This window comes from Penicillium vulpinum (genome assembly GCF_028829585.1).
Source record: "Penicillium vulpinum strain IBT 29486 chromosome Unknown utg000003l_segment0_segment0, whole genome shotgun sequence".
Taxonomy (NCBI): Eukaryota; Fungi; Ascomycota; class Eurotiomycetes; order Eurotiales; family Aspergillaceae; genus Penicillium; species Penicillium vulpinum.
In genome coordinates this window covers 5,672,258-5,687,724 of record NW_026643243.1, presented here as the reverse complement: position 1 = coordinate 5,687,724, position 15,467 = coordinate 5,672,258, and the positions used below count along the sequence as shown (strand labels likewise).

At 46.6% G+C, this 15,467-nt stretch overlaps 6 protein-coding genes across 6 annotated transcripts; 2 read left to right on the top strand and 4 right to left on the bottom strand.

Annotated features, from left to right (window-relative positions):
• Positions 1–645: 645 nt before the first annotated feature.
• On the bottom strand, positions 646–1,966 carry N7479_007195 (FAD/NAD(P)-binding domain-containing protein; the record flags this gene model as incomplete). The annotated part of the gene is made up of 2 exons (XM_057254889.1): positions 646–1,292; positions 1,351–1,966. The coding sequence occupies 2 exons, from the start codon at positions 1,964–1,966 to the stop codon at positions 646–648; spliced, it is 1,263 nt and encodes a 420-aa protein (XP_057108751.1).
• An 868-nt stretch (positions 1,967–2,834) lies between these two features.
• Positions 2,835–3,311, top strand: N7479_007194 (uncharacterized protein; the record flags this gene model as incomplete). The annotated part of the gene is made up of 3 exons (XM_057254888.1): positions 2,835–2,910; positions 2,969–3,106; positions 3,160–3,311. 3 exons carry the CDS (start codon positions 2,835–2,837, stop codon positions 3,309–3,311), a joined length of 366 nt encoding a protein of 121 aa, XP_057108750.1.
• A 1,222-nt stretch (positions 3,312–4,533) lies between these two features.
• N7479_007193 (uncharacterized protein) lies at positions 4,534–5,402 on the bottom strand (the record flags this gene model as incomplete). The annotated part of the gene is made up of 2 exons (XM_057254887.1): positions 4,534–4,885; positions 5,059–5,402. The coding sequence occupies 2 exons, from the start codon at positions 5,400–5,402 to the stop codon at positions 4,534–4,536; spliced, it is 696 nt and encodes a 231-aa protein (XP_057108749.1).
• Positions 5,403–7,816: 2,414 nt separating this feature from the next.
• N7479_007192 (Hsp20/alpha crystallin family protein) lies at positions 7,817–8,854 on the top strand (the record flags this gene model as incomplete). Its single annotated transcript, XM_057254886.1, has 1 exon — positions 7,817–8,854. One exon carries the CDS (start codon positions 7,817–7,819, stop codon positions 8,852–8,854), a length of 1,038 nt encoding a protein of 345 aa, XP_057108748.1.
• Positions 8,855–9,254: 400 nt separating this feature from the next.
• On the bottom strand, positions 9,255–10,919 carry N7479_007191 (cytochrome P450; the record flags this gene model as incomplete). The annotated part of the gene is made up of 3 exons (XM_057254885.1): positions 9,255–9,290; positions 9,347–9,491; positions 9,544–10,919. 3 exons carry the CDS (start codon positions 10,917–10,919, stop codon positions 9,255–9,257), a joined length of 1,557 nt encoding a protein of 518 aa, XP_057108747.1.
• A 1,938-nt stretch (positions 10,920–12,857) lies between these two features.
• Positions 12,858–15,045, bottom strand: N7479_007190 (serine/threonine-protein kinase; the record flags this gene model as incomplete). Its single annotated transcript, XM_057254884.1, has 3 exons — positions 12,858–14,007; positions 14,064–14,308; positions 14,626–15,045. 3 exons carry the CDS (start codon positions 15,043–15,045, stop codon positions 12,858–12,860), a joined length of 1,815 nt encoding a protein of 604 aa, XP_057108746.1.
• Between the last annotated feature and the right edge of the window lie 422 nt (positions 15,046–15,467).

Here is a 15,467-nt window from a genome sequence, read left to right as displayed (position 1 = left end):
ACTTGGCAACCGAGTCTACAACATAGAACTTTCCGGGAAAAAGCCGGGGTAAACGCCACAGTGTGGGGATACGATTGGATCCATTTTACTGAGATGGTGTCATCTCAAAGGATTTCCGCGAGGGCTAGTTCCGTTAGTTTACACCTCGGCTATCGCTCTACACCTAGCATTTTTGAAATGAGAGTTGACTTCCTTTCCAAAAGCAGGTGGCGCCGATTTCCCCTTAGGCTGCCATATTCTTCCGATTAACCACAATCGCAGACACAAGTTAATATCTAGTCTCCCACTATCGTGCCCCTGAACCTGCTAAGGCGCTGTCTAGACTTTCAACCCCTTAAAATATTCCTTATTTGGGACATTCATTTAGCTTATTACATTTTTATTACCGAATCGTGCAGCTCTACGGAATTCTCTAGGGGCCGATGTAGTGAGTATAGTGTGATAGGCGCAAGCTCGAACCACTGCGATGTAATGTAAGACCTACAGTTCATTTGTTGTCCCACGATTGTTCCTTCTGGTACATCCACAGCTACAAAATATAACACAATTTGAAAGATTATAACTCTGTTTGGATTGACTGGCTAGGCAACACTATGATAATATGATATTGAAAAGGTCTGATCAGATAGGACAACAAAGTCATATCTAGACACCATACTTTTCCCGGGCTAAGGCTGACTTAGCATCCCACTCTTCTTCCACTACTTTCTCCGCATCGTGTCCCCATAAAGATCTAGTCTTCAGCATGCCTTTAGAGAAGTCCGGAGTATTTGTCAGCTGGCCATCTTCATGATTGTGATGCCATTCATCTCGTTGCTCAATGCCCATATGCTGTGCTGCAGCCACATGTTCGTATCTGATCTCAAAGAAAGTATGCAGTGCCAACGGAATATTCGCTTTGCTGGCAGCTTTTGCAAGGCACAGAGCGATGGTAGCACCATCCTCAATGGCTTGACTGGCACCTTGGGAAGATGAGGGCAAGAACGGATGCGCCGCATCTCCCGTGATCGTAACTAAGCCAGTATCGGAGACCCATTTTTCCAAACAGGGTCGATAAACAAGTTTCCAATCAAGAATATTTTCTGGGGGCGTGTGTTCCCATAGTTTCTTGTATGCAGGATCCCAGTCGCGAATCAACTCCATAACATCCTCCTTCTTGGCAGGGACGCGCCAGCCCTCCTCTATATCGGCGTCATCTTTGTGAGTAACGCCCATGTTGATAAGCGATCCACCGTCGAAAGAAAGTGCCAGAGCATGGATATCAGGTCCAATCCAGAGCCCAAGGCTGTCATCTGTTTGGTTCAATGAGTAAGCCGAATGAACTCAACGTTGAAAGATAAAGGAACATACTTTTCACAAGATTCTGCACAAGCGGATCATCGCGAAGCGCGGTTCCATCAGCGAATGCTCTCCAAACTGCGTAGCCACTGTGCTGGGGCTTATCATGGTACCCAAGGACTGCCGTCTTTCCGACGCTTCTCACACCATCCGCTACAACAACAACATCTCCGGTAATCTCTTGCCCGGATTTGAGAATGATGCTCGGCTTTGCAGAGTCATAATCCACGACCTCTGATCCAGGTCTCACATCAACGCCGAGCTTAGCAGCATGATCGAGCATTATTTGGTGCAGATGGCCTCTGTGCCCGATCAAAGATGGCACTCCAAACTCTTCCTCCGCATCTCCCTGAGATGGGTCTGTTGCTAAAAGCTTGCCAGTGTAATCGTGTATGGTAGCAAGCTTTACCTTCGAGCATAAGGGTAACATGTCGTCGAGGAGACCCCATCTTTTCAAGAGACGCGCAGAATTGCACCCAAATCCAATGGAGTCTCCAATAGGCGCGAATTTAGCCACTTTGTCGAAGACTGTCACGTCGAATCCTTGTCGTTTACACGCGATGGCACAGCCCAGGCCCCCGAATCCTGCGCCTACCACGAGAACATGTAGTTTGTTGTCGACCGTCATGGTTCCTCTGTGAAACGAATCGCGGTTTTGTAAGTATGGTGACGAAGACTGGAAGTGAAATAGCTCTGGAGAGTAATTATCAGTACGAACCGCTGTGTCTTGAAGTAGAGTGATTCTGTCTTTGCTTCTTTTGTAGAACCTTAAAATTTGTTTAGCCTCAAAGTCCCTAAGTCAGCAGAGCAAAATAAATATGAGACAAACAGTTGCCGTCCATCATTTTCATGTATATATATGATTGCAGGGGTTCATTTCATGGCGGAACCTTTCCGGGTTTCCCTCACATGCTCAACAAGTTATCATTTCCCCCAAGGGAAAAACTAGAAGAGCTGGAGAGATATCCAATATTTGGGAAGTGTATATCCAAAAACCGCTAGCGTAGACATGGCGGATAGCAGGGCGGTGCGCCTCCCCCCCATTAATCAATTCGCGTACTTATGCCCAAGTGTAAGCCGCTACTGGCAAATGAGGGGATTTTCCATTATTCCTGTATCTAGATATTCTCGCAATCACAGAGGAGAAAGTTGTTCCGGTCAAATCAGAAAACATGTATGAGTAGTGTCCTAGTATTGAGGGGAAGAGGAAGCAAGAACGGACAAGCTTGGAAGGAGGGAGAATGCTTAGAAATCGCGCTGTTTCGCACAACTCATGCCTCAACGAACAACGCGGAAAGTTGTAACAGTGTGTGTCATGATTGTGAGTTCTATCCTGCTTTTTCGCTAGCGTAGAATTGACAATTCTCAGAATGGCCGTCATGTTCCGAGTGCTGCCTGTATAAATTCCTCATCGTCCGCTCAAAACAAAATGGTTGTTGACACGAGATATCTATACACATATCGCAACCAGTCAAATCAACTACATATATTCCAATATGGTTTTCGAACATCTTAGTGAAGCGAAGCTCTTCAAGATTCCAAAGATTCCTTGGAATGACCATGTACTCTACGGTATGAACCTACCTGTAGGAGATAGACGTACACTGATCTAATTCCCGTCTGTGTTTAGACGATGTTTACACTTCAAAGGAAGGAACTAGTCCTGAGAACTCACTCACTGGATCGTTCTTCTTTATCGAAAACACCGATGCTGCTCCCGAAACGCTCCCGAAATATATTTCCGATGAAACCGGTGTTGTGTTAAGAGGTCGGTGAATATCTAATGGTTTCTGATAGACTGCAAGGCTGATGTCGATCTAGGAACTGTGAAACTGGAGGATGAGACCGGCAAACAGGTTACCATGAAAGCTGGTGATACTTTCTTCATTCACCGAGGCTCTGAAGTCACCTGGAGCAGTGACGATTATGCCCTTTGCTTTAAGGCGGGCAACCGTGCCAAGTTTGACATGTAAGTAGTGAAAACACTCGGTGGGCATTCCTCGCGCGGTATGGCTTATCTAGTATGACAGGAATATGGAGGCCGAGAAGAAGTAGCTTTCCGTCTGTGCCAATTCATGATTGCCCCTGTCACGGCGACAGCTTCGGAAACATTGGTCTGCAATGGGTGGGTGACATACCCAAGGTGAGCGATGCAGGGCCAGACTTGTTACATTCCGGGGTGTTTCAACCTACCCTCAACCGCACGTTTTCTATTTAATCAATACATTTTGCTTCTAAATTGGTCTATGGGGTTGATTCCTTGATGGCGGGGGATCTGCGGAACTGGATTGGTAAATCATTAGGCGCCACCGTAGCTGTGTTTGATGTCATGGGCAGCGTGTCTCTTGCCAGTATTGTCGATTTGATGGTTGCGAAAAGCACAGTCAAACATTGTAAGGTAATCGAAGAGATGATTAAACCATATAGAGTAGGTAGATAGGTCCCCGGGTAGTTCTCCTCAGCTAGAGAGATAGTCTTAAGCTCAGAAAAATCTAATATTCCTAGAAACTAACCATGGGTACTTACAGGAGCTCAGAAATAGGCCAACATTCAGATTAGGATGCTCTCGATTGCTCCTGAGAATCTAATCTTACTTTTTCTGCCGTAAAAAATTAGTAAATCGATACATCCGTGGACGTTAGTACTAAGTTCATTCTAATTGCGTGGTCCGTATGGATCAGTGGACGCTTCTCTCAGTGACGAACCAATACAAAGTTAAAAGTTTTCGGGACTTGCTTTACATTGATCCACCATATATACCTTATTTCTAGATTATATATGTACAACGTTCGCTGCTGACTGTAGTGAGGCAGGTATTTATGTTTTTTATTTTTTGTTTTGGTTTGGGAGCAATGCTGGATTTGGGATAAAGTTAGAATACCTCTAATAATATATTTGAGCCAGAGGTTGGATGTTTCAACCATGGGGTCTATTATTAGGACAAAATCTTGGCAGTATCTCAGATGTGTAAATGTGTGATAGGACAAATGAGGTAAATCAGGCTGGGTTTCTTTTGATAGCGATGATGATACCCTAATGATCGGGAATACGATGGCCACAGGCATGTCTCTGCCCAAATTCATTCGATTAAATAACAGTAAAGACAAGGTAGAAATGTTAGATGAGCGAAGATGGCCAAACACCGGGTATATCATCGACAAAAATCATCATCTAGCATTCTGTCAGAGAATCCTTTCATCGATTGTTTCCAGATTCCGGCAACTCGTGGAGAGTATCCCCTTTGTGGCTAGGTAGCTCTGACACAGAAGTTTGGCCGTCTAATTCGCCCAGTATGCCCGGGGACTGAAGAGAATTGTGCTGCAACATTGATGCTTCGGTGACGGGCACCTCCGCTAGAGGCTGCTTCTGTGGGCGACGACGCATGAAATACCAAAGCAAGGCGACAATGATTGCTAACCCGGCAACACCACCAACCACACCACCTGCGATTGCGCCAGTATTTGAACTGGAGGAGCTACTCGATGTTGGGGAGCTGCTAGATGTTGAGAGGTTGCTCGATTTTGTGGAACTGCTTGATGTCGGTGAGCTGCTTGATGTCAATGAGCTGCTCGATGTCAGGGAGCTGCTCAGTGTTTCGGTCGCGCTGCTCAATATCAGGGAGCTACTCGGTGTTGGGGTCGTGCCTAGTTATATCAGAACTGGGTGTATGCAAAGTTAAACAGGACTTGAATCTTACCAAGTGAGACTAGGGTTGCTAACGTCCTACTTGCATCCTGAAGCTCTTTTTCCGTTCCACACCCAACTCCCCCCTGAGTCCTATTAAACCCGTATTGATTCTGGTCACAACAGAAATATCCGCCATCATAGTTTTGATAAAGATTCCAGGTTGCATTGGCACATTGTGCTGGGTTGATTTTGGGTCTGCAGTCTTCTTCGCTCGAACAACAGATCCCCGTGTATTTGTCGTTACACACTGTATTGATGGGGCAGCATCGGAAGAGAAGTAGAGATGATACAGGATCACTCCCTGCGCTGGTAGAACATTCTCCTAGTTGTCGAAGGCAGCCGCCAGCTCTGCGTACTGCGTATCCATTATGAGTCATGATAGGAAAGAAAGAAACAAAATACCAAACGAAAGTTGATTAAGAATAGTAGAAGACGCGCGTGATATATATCAACCAAAGACGAGGAGTATAGGACAGAAGGAGGTATGTAATGACTTGGGTTGGAAAATGCTGGATCTCAATTCCTAACCGACGTGAGATAAACAGACAGAAGGGGAAATATGGTCCTGGGGGTATTCATATTATTAATATAGGAGACCCTACACTCAGGGCTATGTTTGTACTCACGACCCTGGCGCTAATGTACATGCACTTATCTGCTTTTTTTTTTTTTAGTATTGTCAATACTGATGATTATTCTTAATCAATTATTAGTGTATAGCTCTCTAGAGCCTTTTCTGTATCTAATTCGTTGGATATGTATTGAAATAATACTGTATTTAAAACCAGTGGCTTGCATTAGCGCTCCTTCTTGTCCAAGGACAGACATAGCCTGTTTGAGCGCAGGGTCCCTCTTGGCGAAGCTGGTTTAGACTATCACAACAGATAACCTTCTAGTCCCAGGCCGCCGAAAGTAGTATGTTGTGAATCCTTTTAGGGTGATCACTTTTGTGAATCTAAGCACGAATGTCATTGCAGATACACCCGTGGACGCTTTCTTCGTTCCAAGTTAAAGGTGGAAGGTAGACCCGGACAGAGCCACCACATAAGCCCGCTTGGGCACGGCCACCCCCACAAGGCAGAACAAGGCAAAGATCAACACTAAAGGTCAAATTAAAGGAAAAGGACAGAGAGCAATTCGGACAATTATCAAGCCAATGAATTGAATAGGCAGAGTCACCACTCTATAAAAGAATAACAAGTACAGCCCTGGAGAGTACTATAGAGGATGTAATATCAAATAATTTCGATCCTCAAAGTTGAAACTAGAGCAAATTGCAGTGTGCGGCTGAAAAGCAACAGGAATGGGACGAGCGTTGACGGGAAGATACGAGTTTGATCTAGACTTAAAGGGGAAAGGCATCAAAAAACGTCATTTCACAGTTCTACGGAGTATGCCCTGTTGTATTCAATGTTCTGTCGCATGCTATATATAGAAATATCCAAATGTTCTCTACCGCTTTACAAGTCAGAACCTTGGCGACTTTGATAGTCATTTTGCATTCTTCTTCCGAGATTAGTGTATGCAAGCAACCGGAAGTTGCGGCTGGAATATAAACGATAACTATTCTACTCCATAATTTCGGCTGCTTTCTAAAAATTCTTATTGGGTGCCTGAGGCACACACAGGGTGTCGGCGCAGATACACCAGGATACCGGAGGATTTATTAATCCTAAGTATGCAGTAATATTTCTTATGTAATCAGGACAGTATAAATTGCCAGGAAGTCAATACAGCAATACGGAGAGTTGAATACCATTGATTGGACCCATATATTTCCACCATACGGAGTAGTCCAACACAGGGGCCAGGCCTCATCTGACAGATCCTAGCATAGATAGCTCCCCGTTTCCTCCTGTCTCTGTCCCTTTTCATCCCATCACTAGGGATACTATGTCACTATGGCGAGTCCTGAGAGGTAATAGCCGTTATAGACAAGCACCCAAAAATCCTAATTGCCCACCGCCCACCGTGGACGGGTAATAAGCACCTCCCAGGTGCCTATAGACGGGCGATGTTGTAATCCACTAGTTTCTAGTTATTATCTTTAATGTAGAAAGGTCGGAACTTTTACCGTTTCGTTAGCTTTTAGGATAGTAAGGTCTAAAGCTGATTGTAGAAACATCAAGTCAAAAATACGTCGATAATGATAAGGTGCCTCTAGAATCGATGTCACGTGGAATGTGCGATTGCTTTCACTGCTCTATCTAGCCCCACCATGTCCTCATTTCGTCAAAGAGCAATTCCTCATAGTAAAGCATAACAAAATATCGAGAGAGCGAGCAAATAAATTCATGTAAAAGGTAACCATGTCAAGAAATTTGCATTGCAACCAACAGAGACTGGTTTCTGCATTAGATGCATGATGCCCAACCCCCAATGGGGTTGAGTCCGGGTGCATTGGGCCGGGTATCGCCAGGACATACATAGTAGGGCTTTATTATATGTACCAATAGCCGTCTAGTGGGGTAATTCCTTCTTTCTGTAATTGGCTTGGATACTCCCGAGATTCAGCCCTAGAGTGTTGGCGGCGCCACAGATCCATCTCTACCACATTGTGGCAAAGTCAATTGGTGTATGCACTACTACATACCTACATGCCCAGACACTCCATAACACACCACCTACATATGTACATATGTAGGTCCCTAAGTACATTCTGTAACATGGCTGCCTGCTTGGAAGCGCTCCCTATAAAAGACAGCTCTAACACGGTTGTAGATTCTCATTAAGTCCAGTTAACACTACCGTATCAACACATTCCAACCGAACTTGCATTTCAATTTGAAGCATGGCTCTGCGCAATCTCAATCAATACTTTCCGTCTTGGGGCTCTAATAACAATGCGGAAGATCAGGGCCCATCTCACCATTTCTTCTCTCCTCGCGGCGAAGCCGATCATCCTTATCCCAACCCATGGCCATCCCAGTCGGGCAACGGTCGAGGTGGTCGCCCAAATAATCCCTACCCGCCTCAATGGGCCCAACCCGGTGATGAAGGTGAGGGCAACAACGCCAACAATGAAGCCGGCGACACTTCCCGTAAACCATACCCTTACCCGGGCCACAATCAGCAATACCAGGGCCCTCCATGGTATCAGCCCCAAGCCTACCCTGGTCCGGCAGATGGTAGAAAGCCCTACTCTGCCTCATGGGATGATGACAAGCCCAAGTCCTCTTCTCGCAAGCCGTATCCCTACCCTGGACCAGGTGATAGCCACAAATCCAAGCCCTCATACGCCCGTCAACCGTATGAGTATCCGGGTGATCCCCAAAGCGCAGGTCAGAGATATCCGGACAACCCTCAGGGGCCATTCCACGGCGGCCAGAACAGTGGGCCTGGTAAAGGACAATGGGGTGGGTATGGCTCATATGGCGGTTTCGGGCGAGGGGGCAACGAGCCTCCTCAAGCGTCCCAGGACCGTGAGGAACCTAGTCAGCAAGAACCCAAAAAATCCCCTGCCCCCGCATCAGAGAAATTCAGGCCTGAGGTTGATCTCTTCGATGCCCCTGAGGCATTTGTGATTCACGTGCCTCTGCCTGGCGCGCAGAAGGAAGATATCGAAATCAACTACGATCCAAAGACAGTGGAACTCAGCGTCACTGGAGTGATCAACCGCCCTGGCGGTGAGGACTTGATTAAGTCGATTGCGCTGGATGAGCGAAAGGTTGGGGCGTTCGAGCGCAAGGTGCGACTGGGCAGTCGGGCGAACCCGCCGAAGATAGATGCGGATGCGATTACGGCCAAGCTGGAGGAGGGTATTCTTATTGTTGAGGTGCCGAAGACGGAAGCGGATGATGTTGAGATTAGAAAGGTTGAGATTGAGTGATTGGAGCTTTTAAGAAAACAGATTGGTATTGGGGCCTGTATTAAAATTCGTTTGTCGCACTATACTTGGTCCTCTCTCCTGTTAATTCTTACTCTAATCAGAACTCGTGAAAATCTTTCAACTTGCAGGTGGCATGGATGTCAGGAACAGAGTTAGGATCAAATCAGCAACAAAAAACAAGTCCTCTTTATTCAGTATTGTATTAGGCCATGGAAATTTAAAACACCGACAACAAGGCAACCATAAAGCCCCACAGACGAATAGCCACTACCTCGTAATACATTTCCAAAAGAGTCAGGTCTCTATTCTCAGTCTCCAACTCAGACTATGAGCCTTCTTGTTCGGGATGCAGACGGCCTAGCTTGTAATGACCAACCAAGATGGTTCACGATTCTAGATATCACTGAGGCATAAATGCAATTCGGCATTCATGTTCCTAAGAATAACTATAGTGAGCACAAAATATCAATTCTAGGTATAGATAGAACTTACTCGTATCTCACTGCAATTCTCGTCGTAGAAGACCTCAAAACGGCTTGTTATGCCGGGCGAGATAATGTCGAAATCATCTACAGGTTGTGTTATATATTTGCGGTAAAGTGCCGCCAAAAATGTGGTCATCTCTGCCATGGCGAGACTGATGAAAGTAAGCAACCGCGTATCGCATTGTTCATCAAAAAGTGCCTTACTGCATTCCAATGCACATCCGTGCTCCACTGGAGAAAGCCCAGAAGAGCTTTCTCATTTGCGCGGCGTCCTGGGAGGGGTCAAGCCAGCGGTCTGGATTGAATGCCCGAGGGTCTCTGAAAACTTCTGCGTTCCGGTGCAGAGTATATGGCGAAATTGAAACGATTGTATAGGCAGGGATCAGATAGCCATCAATTGTGGTGTCCTTTGGTAGCGATCTTGGTTCTGATGCTGGGAGTGGCGCGAAAAGCCTGAGAGTTTCTTTGATCACTGCATTCACATATTCTAGCTTGTCGGTTACTTCTACTCGTGGTATCCCATCCGTGTTAAGTTCATTTTCTGATAGACTTTGAACTTCGTCAATAAGTCTCTTCTGAAACTTTCTGTGCTCGGGCCGAGAAAGACACCAAATTGCGAACATGAGAGTATCACTTGTGGTGTCAATACCGCCGTCGAGATGATCTGCGCATTCAGACGCAACATCAAGATCATCTAAACCGCCCTCTTTCTGACTGAGATGATGCTTCCAGAGTTTCGAGATGAGAGATGACTGTTTTGTCTTCTCCTCGGCTGAAGCACTAGAGAATAACCGGAAAGCCTTCATTGCGTATAGTTTGATATCGGTATATGGTATTGGCCCCTGCATCGGGTAGAATTGGCGAGCAATGCAGCCCATTATCCCGGTCCTCGAGTAAAGCCAGGCCGTGAAGTTCGGGTGATGGACCGTAAACCATGTAAGTCTGCGACTACCAGTGGCCATGATATCGTGAAGAAGAGCGCGGTCTTTTTCCACGCCGTCGAGACATGCCGTTTTCCCAAAGTCGCCATAGACGAACTCCGTGATGTTGTCTAGGGAGAAGTAATGCAATGCAGGAAATATATCGGTAGATAGATTGCTTCTCTCTCTTTCTAAAAGTCTAATGAACTTTTTGACCTTGGTTTCAATCATGTGGGCGGTCTCCCCTTTTAAAATTGTAGATTTAGCGTAGGCATTGGCGAAGATCTTTTTCCGTTCCCCATGCTGTTTCACTGCACTAAACGAGAACATGTTCTGGCGTCCGTATGCCGAAAACATATGGTAGAACTTGGTCCTTTCGAAGCCACTCCCGGCCCCATATATTGAACGCAACGCGGAAAGACTGTTAAAGGTCACCTCGTTTGGACCCACCCGGACGACCGGGCCATATTCTCCATGAAGCGCATGGAGTTTGCGGGTGCGTGTGCCCTGGTAGTCTTCAGAAGCAAGTCGCCATTTCGTCAAGGCAAATGACTTGGGCCCTGGGATCTGCGCTAAGGGGCTGAAGAGCAGAGAGCGGCAGATATAATGGACCAAGAGCGCCACACTGGTTATAACAATGGCGGCAATAGTCATAGACATCTTGATGCTGGTAATGTAGAGACGATTTGACGACACGAATGACCAAGAGTCAGGGCCTTAGACCGCACGTTTGGGTCGAATCTCTCCTTTAACTATTCTCGATTTGCAGAGCAAGCCTTTCTCAAACGTATATTGTAGAAATATAAACCAAATAGTGGATAACTCCTTGGGGTAACTAGGTAATAGTATGGCAAAAATTCTAGGATTAAAGAGGTCCGATCCCCACCTAGTTACTCGGGGATCGAATAGAGCCCAGCATAGCCCAATGCGGGGCTCCCAATGGTCTGGCTTGTCATAGAAGGGCGCGCCCTATAGTGTACGGTACAAATAATTATTGTGATATGAGGAATGTGCAGATCAGCAGCAAATCCGTTTAGTCAAGAAATAATTCCTGAATTTTCTATATGAAGAGCTAGTGTTGATTAAAGATCAACTTCGACTACATGTGTATGTACATATGTAGCCTGCTGCTGACTGTTTTCTCTCGAAAATAAGCACAACAATTTTCCCTTTAAATTATAACAGGTTATAAATGCGAAGGAAACTCTAGGGTGCCGTCTCTATTCACACTGAAAACCATCTCGTCCACCTTGATTATATGGATATGGATATTTACCCCGCTTTTTATTCATATTTGCTTCGAGACAGGAGGCCATTGAATCTCTGAAGGGAAGAGACAACCGCGCGATCAGGAAAGATCTCATAAACCTCTCATCGGCGAGGACACTATGTGAGTGGCTCTGTAGTCTACCCGGATGGTAGCTACGAGGACCCAAGATCCATTACAATACCGCTTAAGACTATGACCATGAATGATGCAGCCCACCTTGTTATTTGCGATGCCTGTAGAATTCGGGTTAACTACATGCCTACTAGCGACCGCAGTGACATATTACTAGGTTTCCAGATTCCTATAATGTTTTTGAAGAGCGATATGTGGACTTTCAAGAACGACGCGAGACTTGGAGATAAAGACAATACGTGCCTATTCGTTATGTCGCTAACGCAATGGTTAGACGAGGCGCTTTGAGAAGTAGGATACGTGGAATATAATTTAGCCTTGGACAGCACGGCACCGTGGGTGACGCAGGCGAAAAACGGGCTTGTGGTCTTCGCGGACAGCTAAGCGGCATTAAAAGCGCTCCTCCAACCACGGATGCCGTGGGGACAGTTCCTTGACCTGATAAGGCCACATGCAGCCAACGACATCCCGAACAGAGCTCGGGTAGATACCTGCTCATCAGGGAGTGGCTGGCAATGAACTTGTCGACCGACATGTAAAGGAGGTCGGATCTGCAAGGACCACAAACCATGGATATTCCGTATACCCGTCTTACAGCTGCGGCTAAATACCGTATTCGCTGCGAGGCAAAATCCGATCAGGAAATTCCCATCCGCAGCCTGGAATCCGGTTCATACTGCTACATACGTACGAATGAAAATAGCCCCAATGTTATCAGATTCCCAAATAAACCCGGAATGACTTCGCTGAAGATCAAAAGAAAGATTATATCAAATGTTTAAACCCTTCCAAGGTTCCAACCTTGGATTGGAACCTTGGAATATTGAAAAATATGCTTATCGAAACCTCAATAAATATGGACATAGTCCCTATGATAACGACAGCAAAACAAAATAAAGAAAGAGAAGAAAGGAAACGAAGAAAAAATACCAGGAAGAACTCCATTCCAGTCCAAGCAAGCTGCCCGATAACTCAAGAGAAAGCGAAAAAGAAAACCCACTTCACCCATTTTCCAATCGTGACTATGTAGCATGCAGGTTCCTCGCCGGGACCGATCCGATAATACGTAAACAGCTTGAACAAAAAGAAGACAAAATGACCATGAAAGAAAAACCGTGAACATATCGCTCATGACAAAGTGCAAAGAAGTTATGAAAACATCACATCATGACCCTGATGGAAGAAATACATCCTGTCTATGCCACCGGTGGATTACGACGGCCACGCTTTTCAAGCAATGTGGAACCGTTCAGAGTAAGCTCAAACGGCTGCTGATGCTTGCGAATGGATGTCTTGGCAGCATTAGCGACATTGGCGTCATGCATCCCGTAGCCCTGTTTGGGCTTTGTCTGGTTGGGTGGTTGCCGTGCCTGTGCAGCGCTGCTTTGGGCGCTGAGGTTTGTGGATCGGAGCTTGGCTTCCATTCCGGCCACGTCCCCTTGATTCTTGGCCACCTTGGCTGGCGGTTGGCCTCCGAGACGGTGGCTGTATTCGGGTTCGTCGTCATAGTCTTCGTTAAGAGCACCGAGTGCCGACTGAAATCCTGCCGTGCCACTGCGGTTAGATTGGCGCACGTTCGCGCGGCGCTTTCCTTCCTCTTCTTGTCTGTGCACTGCATAGCCAACATCAAACACCTCACGGAGGTTGAAAGCGCCTGGAGATCTGAAATCCATGCGGCGCTCTGATGTAATGGAAGGTTGATCCAGGAAGCGGGCACTGGCGGGTTGGTAGGGCCCATGTTCGGCGCTGGCGGAGTCGAGTTGTTGTGGTCCTTTCTCGGGAGTCTGGAGGTAGGGTGTTGCTAGAGGGGGTGCGTCTGCGGCGGCGGTAGTCTCCTCATCGGTACCCTGGATCCAGGGATGCGCAAGGAACTCCTTGATAGTAAACCGTTTTTCGGGATCCACGGTGAGGAGATGCGAGATCAGATCTTGAGCCGACTTGGAAATATCGTCCCACCAGGGCGACAGAAAGGTGTATTGGCCGCGTGCCACCTTCTCAGTAAGAACCTGGATGCTCTCGTCATAGAACGGAGGGAATCCACAGAGAAGTGTATAGAGCACACAACCCATGGCCCACATGTCCACACTTTTGGAGTAGCGCTCATCCTTGACTATTTCTGGGGCTGTATATCCGACGGTACCGCAAGGCGTCATAGTCTGGCTATCCCAAATCACCTTGGACAGACCAAAGTCTGCAAGCTTGATCCTGCCAATACCACCCGCACCAACCCCGGGGATAAATTCTCCCTCATCTTCTTTGTCTTCATCCCCTGGTTGTTGAGGTTTTGGATTCTTGCTTGGAACAAAGGCAGTCGGATAGAATAGGAGATTTTCCGGCTTAATGTCACTTGATATAAATGTTAACTTTCGCAAGAGCAAGCTTCCACTGACGGGATGACAAACCGATGAACGACACCCGATGTCTCGTGTAGATATTCAATCGCTTCCGCAACCTGGCGAATAACGTGGCGGCTAAGGTTTTCGCTGAAATATGTCAACCGGACAATCTGGTGGAATAATTCACCCCCGGGGCAGAGTTCGAGGACGATATAGTAATATTGCCGTGACTCGGAGAAGTCAATCAATTTGACGATGTTGGGGTGGTCGAGATTGCGCATAATCTGAACCTCTTTGAGGATATTCGCCCGCTATTAAAAGAACAAGAGTCAGTAAAGGTGAAAAAAAATTGCGCAGCCATGCACAAGGCAGTGGCATGAGGATGCCTTGTGCATCAGGTAGTATATCGTTTCGTCGGCAGACGTAAGTTACCATTGCCAGGAAGCAAATCCAGCACCAGGAAAGAATTGTTTGCGCACCTCCGATGCCTTGGGAACTTTTTTGACCGTTGGATAGTGAGGATCGTTCTACAGAACGTATTGGCCATGTGTGTGGACATATTGCAGACCATATAACCAGGGAGAAAAATCCAGGAAAAAGAAGAAAGGCACCTTGCGGCAAAACCTACCTGATTGCTATTCATTTCAAATTTGCGGACGACCTTGATGGCCACCTCGCCATATTCTGTTGTCGAATCCTTGGCACGATAGACGTTACTGAAGGCGCCGTCACCCATCTTCTCTACCAAGATCCAGCGCTCTAAACCGGGGTATTTGGGCATCTTCGATCGGTTCAAATTCTCCTCTGCCACTAGACGCTCGATTTCGACAGAGCGATCCTGCCGGACCTGAGAGTCAGGTTTGTGTATGGCATTGGCTCGACCTTCAGGGCCAAATGCCTCGAGAGCAGGTGAATATTGGCCTATCGGTTGGCGTTGTTGCTCTGCATGGATGGTGGAAACGTCGGTCGTGGGCTCGGAATGAGGGGTGACCAGGCGGGCTTGCTTGCCATGGCGAATGAAGTTCTTGATATTCTGTATCGTACTCATGATGTCGAAGAATAATCGTGACTCATCAACAATGCTGGATATATCTGGGTTTCGGAAAAGAAAGGAAAACAGAGGGATAGAAGAAAAGGATGTTGGCGATTGAAGGGATTTTCAAGGTGGGAAGCGTTTCAAACAAATCGAAGAATAGATTTACCCCACTGGAGGACTTTGCAAATCACAAAACAAGAGGAATAGGGAGAAAATCAAAACTGGAATGCCCACAGATCAAGAGAGGGAAAAAAAGGGGAGAAAGGAGATGATGGCGGGGGAGAGCTATGACGAAATGAGAGATCTTTGGGCTTGCGATGTCATCTGCCAAGGCTAGACAGCCATCCTGGTTCAACCTCTCGGGACGTCATGGTACGCCACTGATCCACTGCGGTAATGAGCTCAATCTATGTATATTATTCGAATTTCTTCAT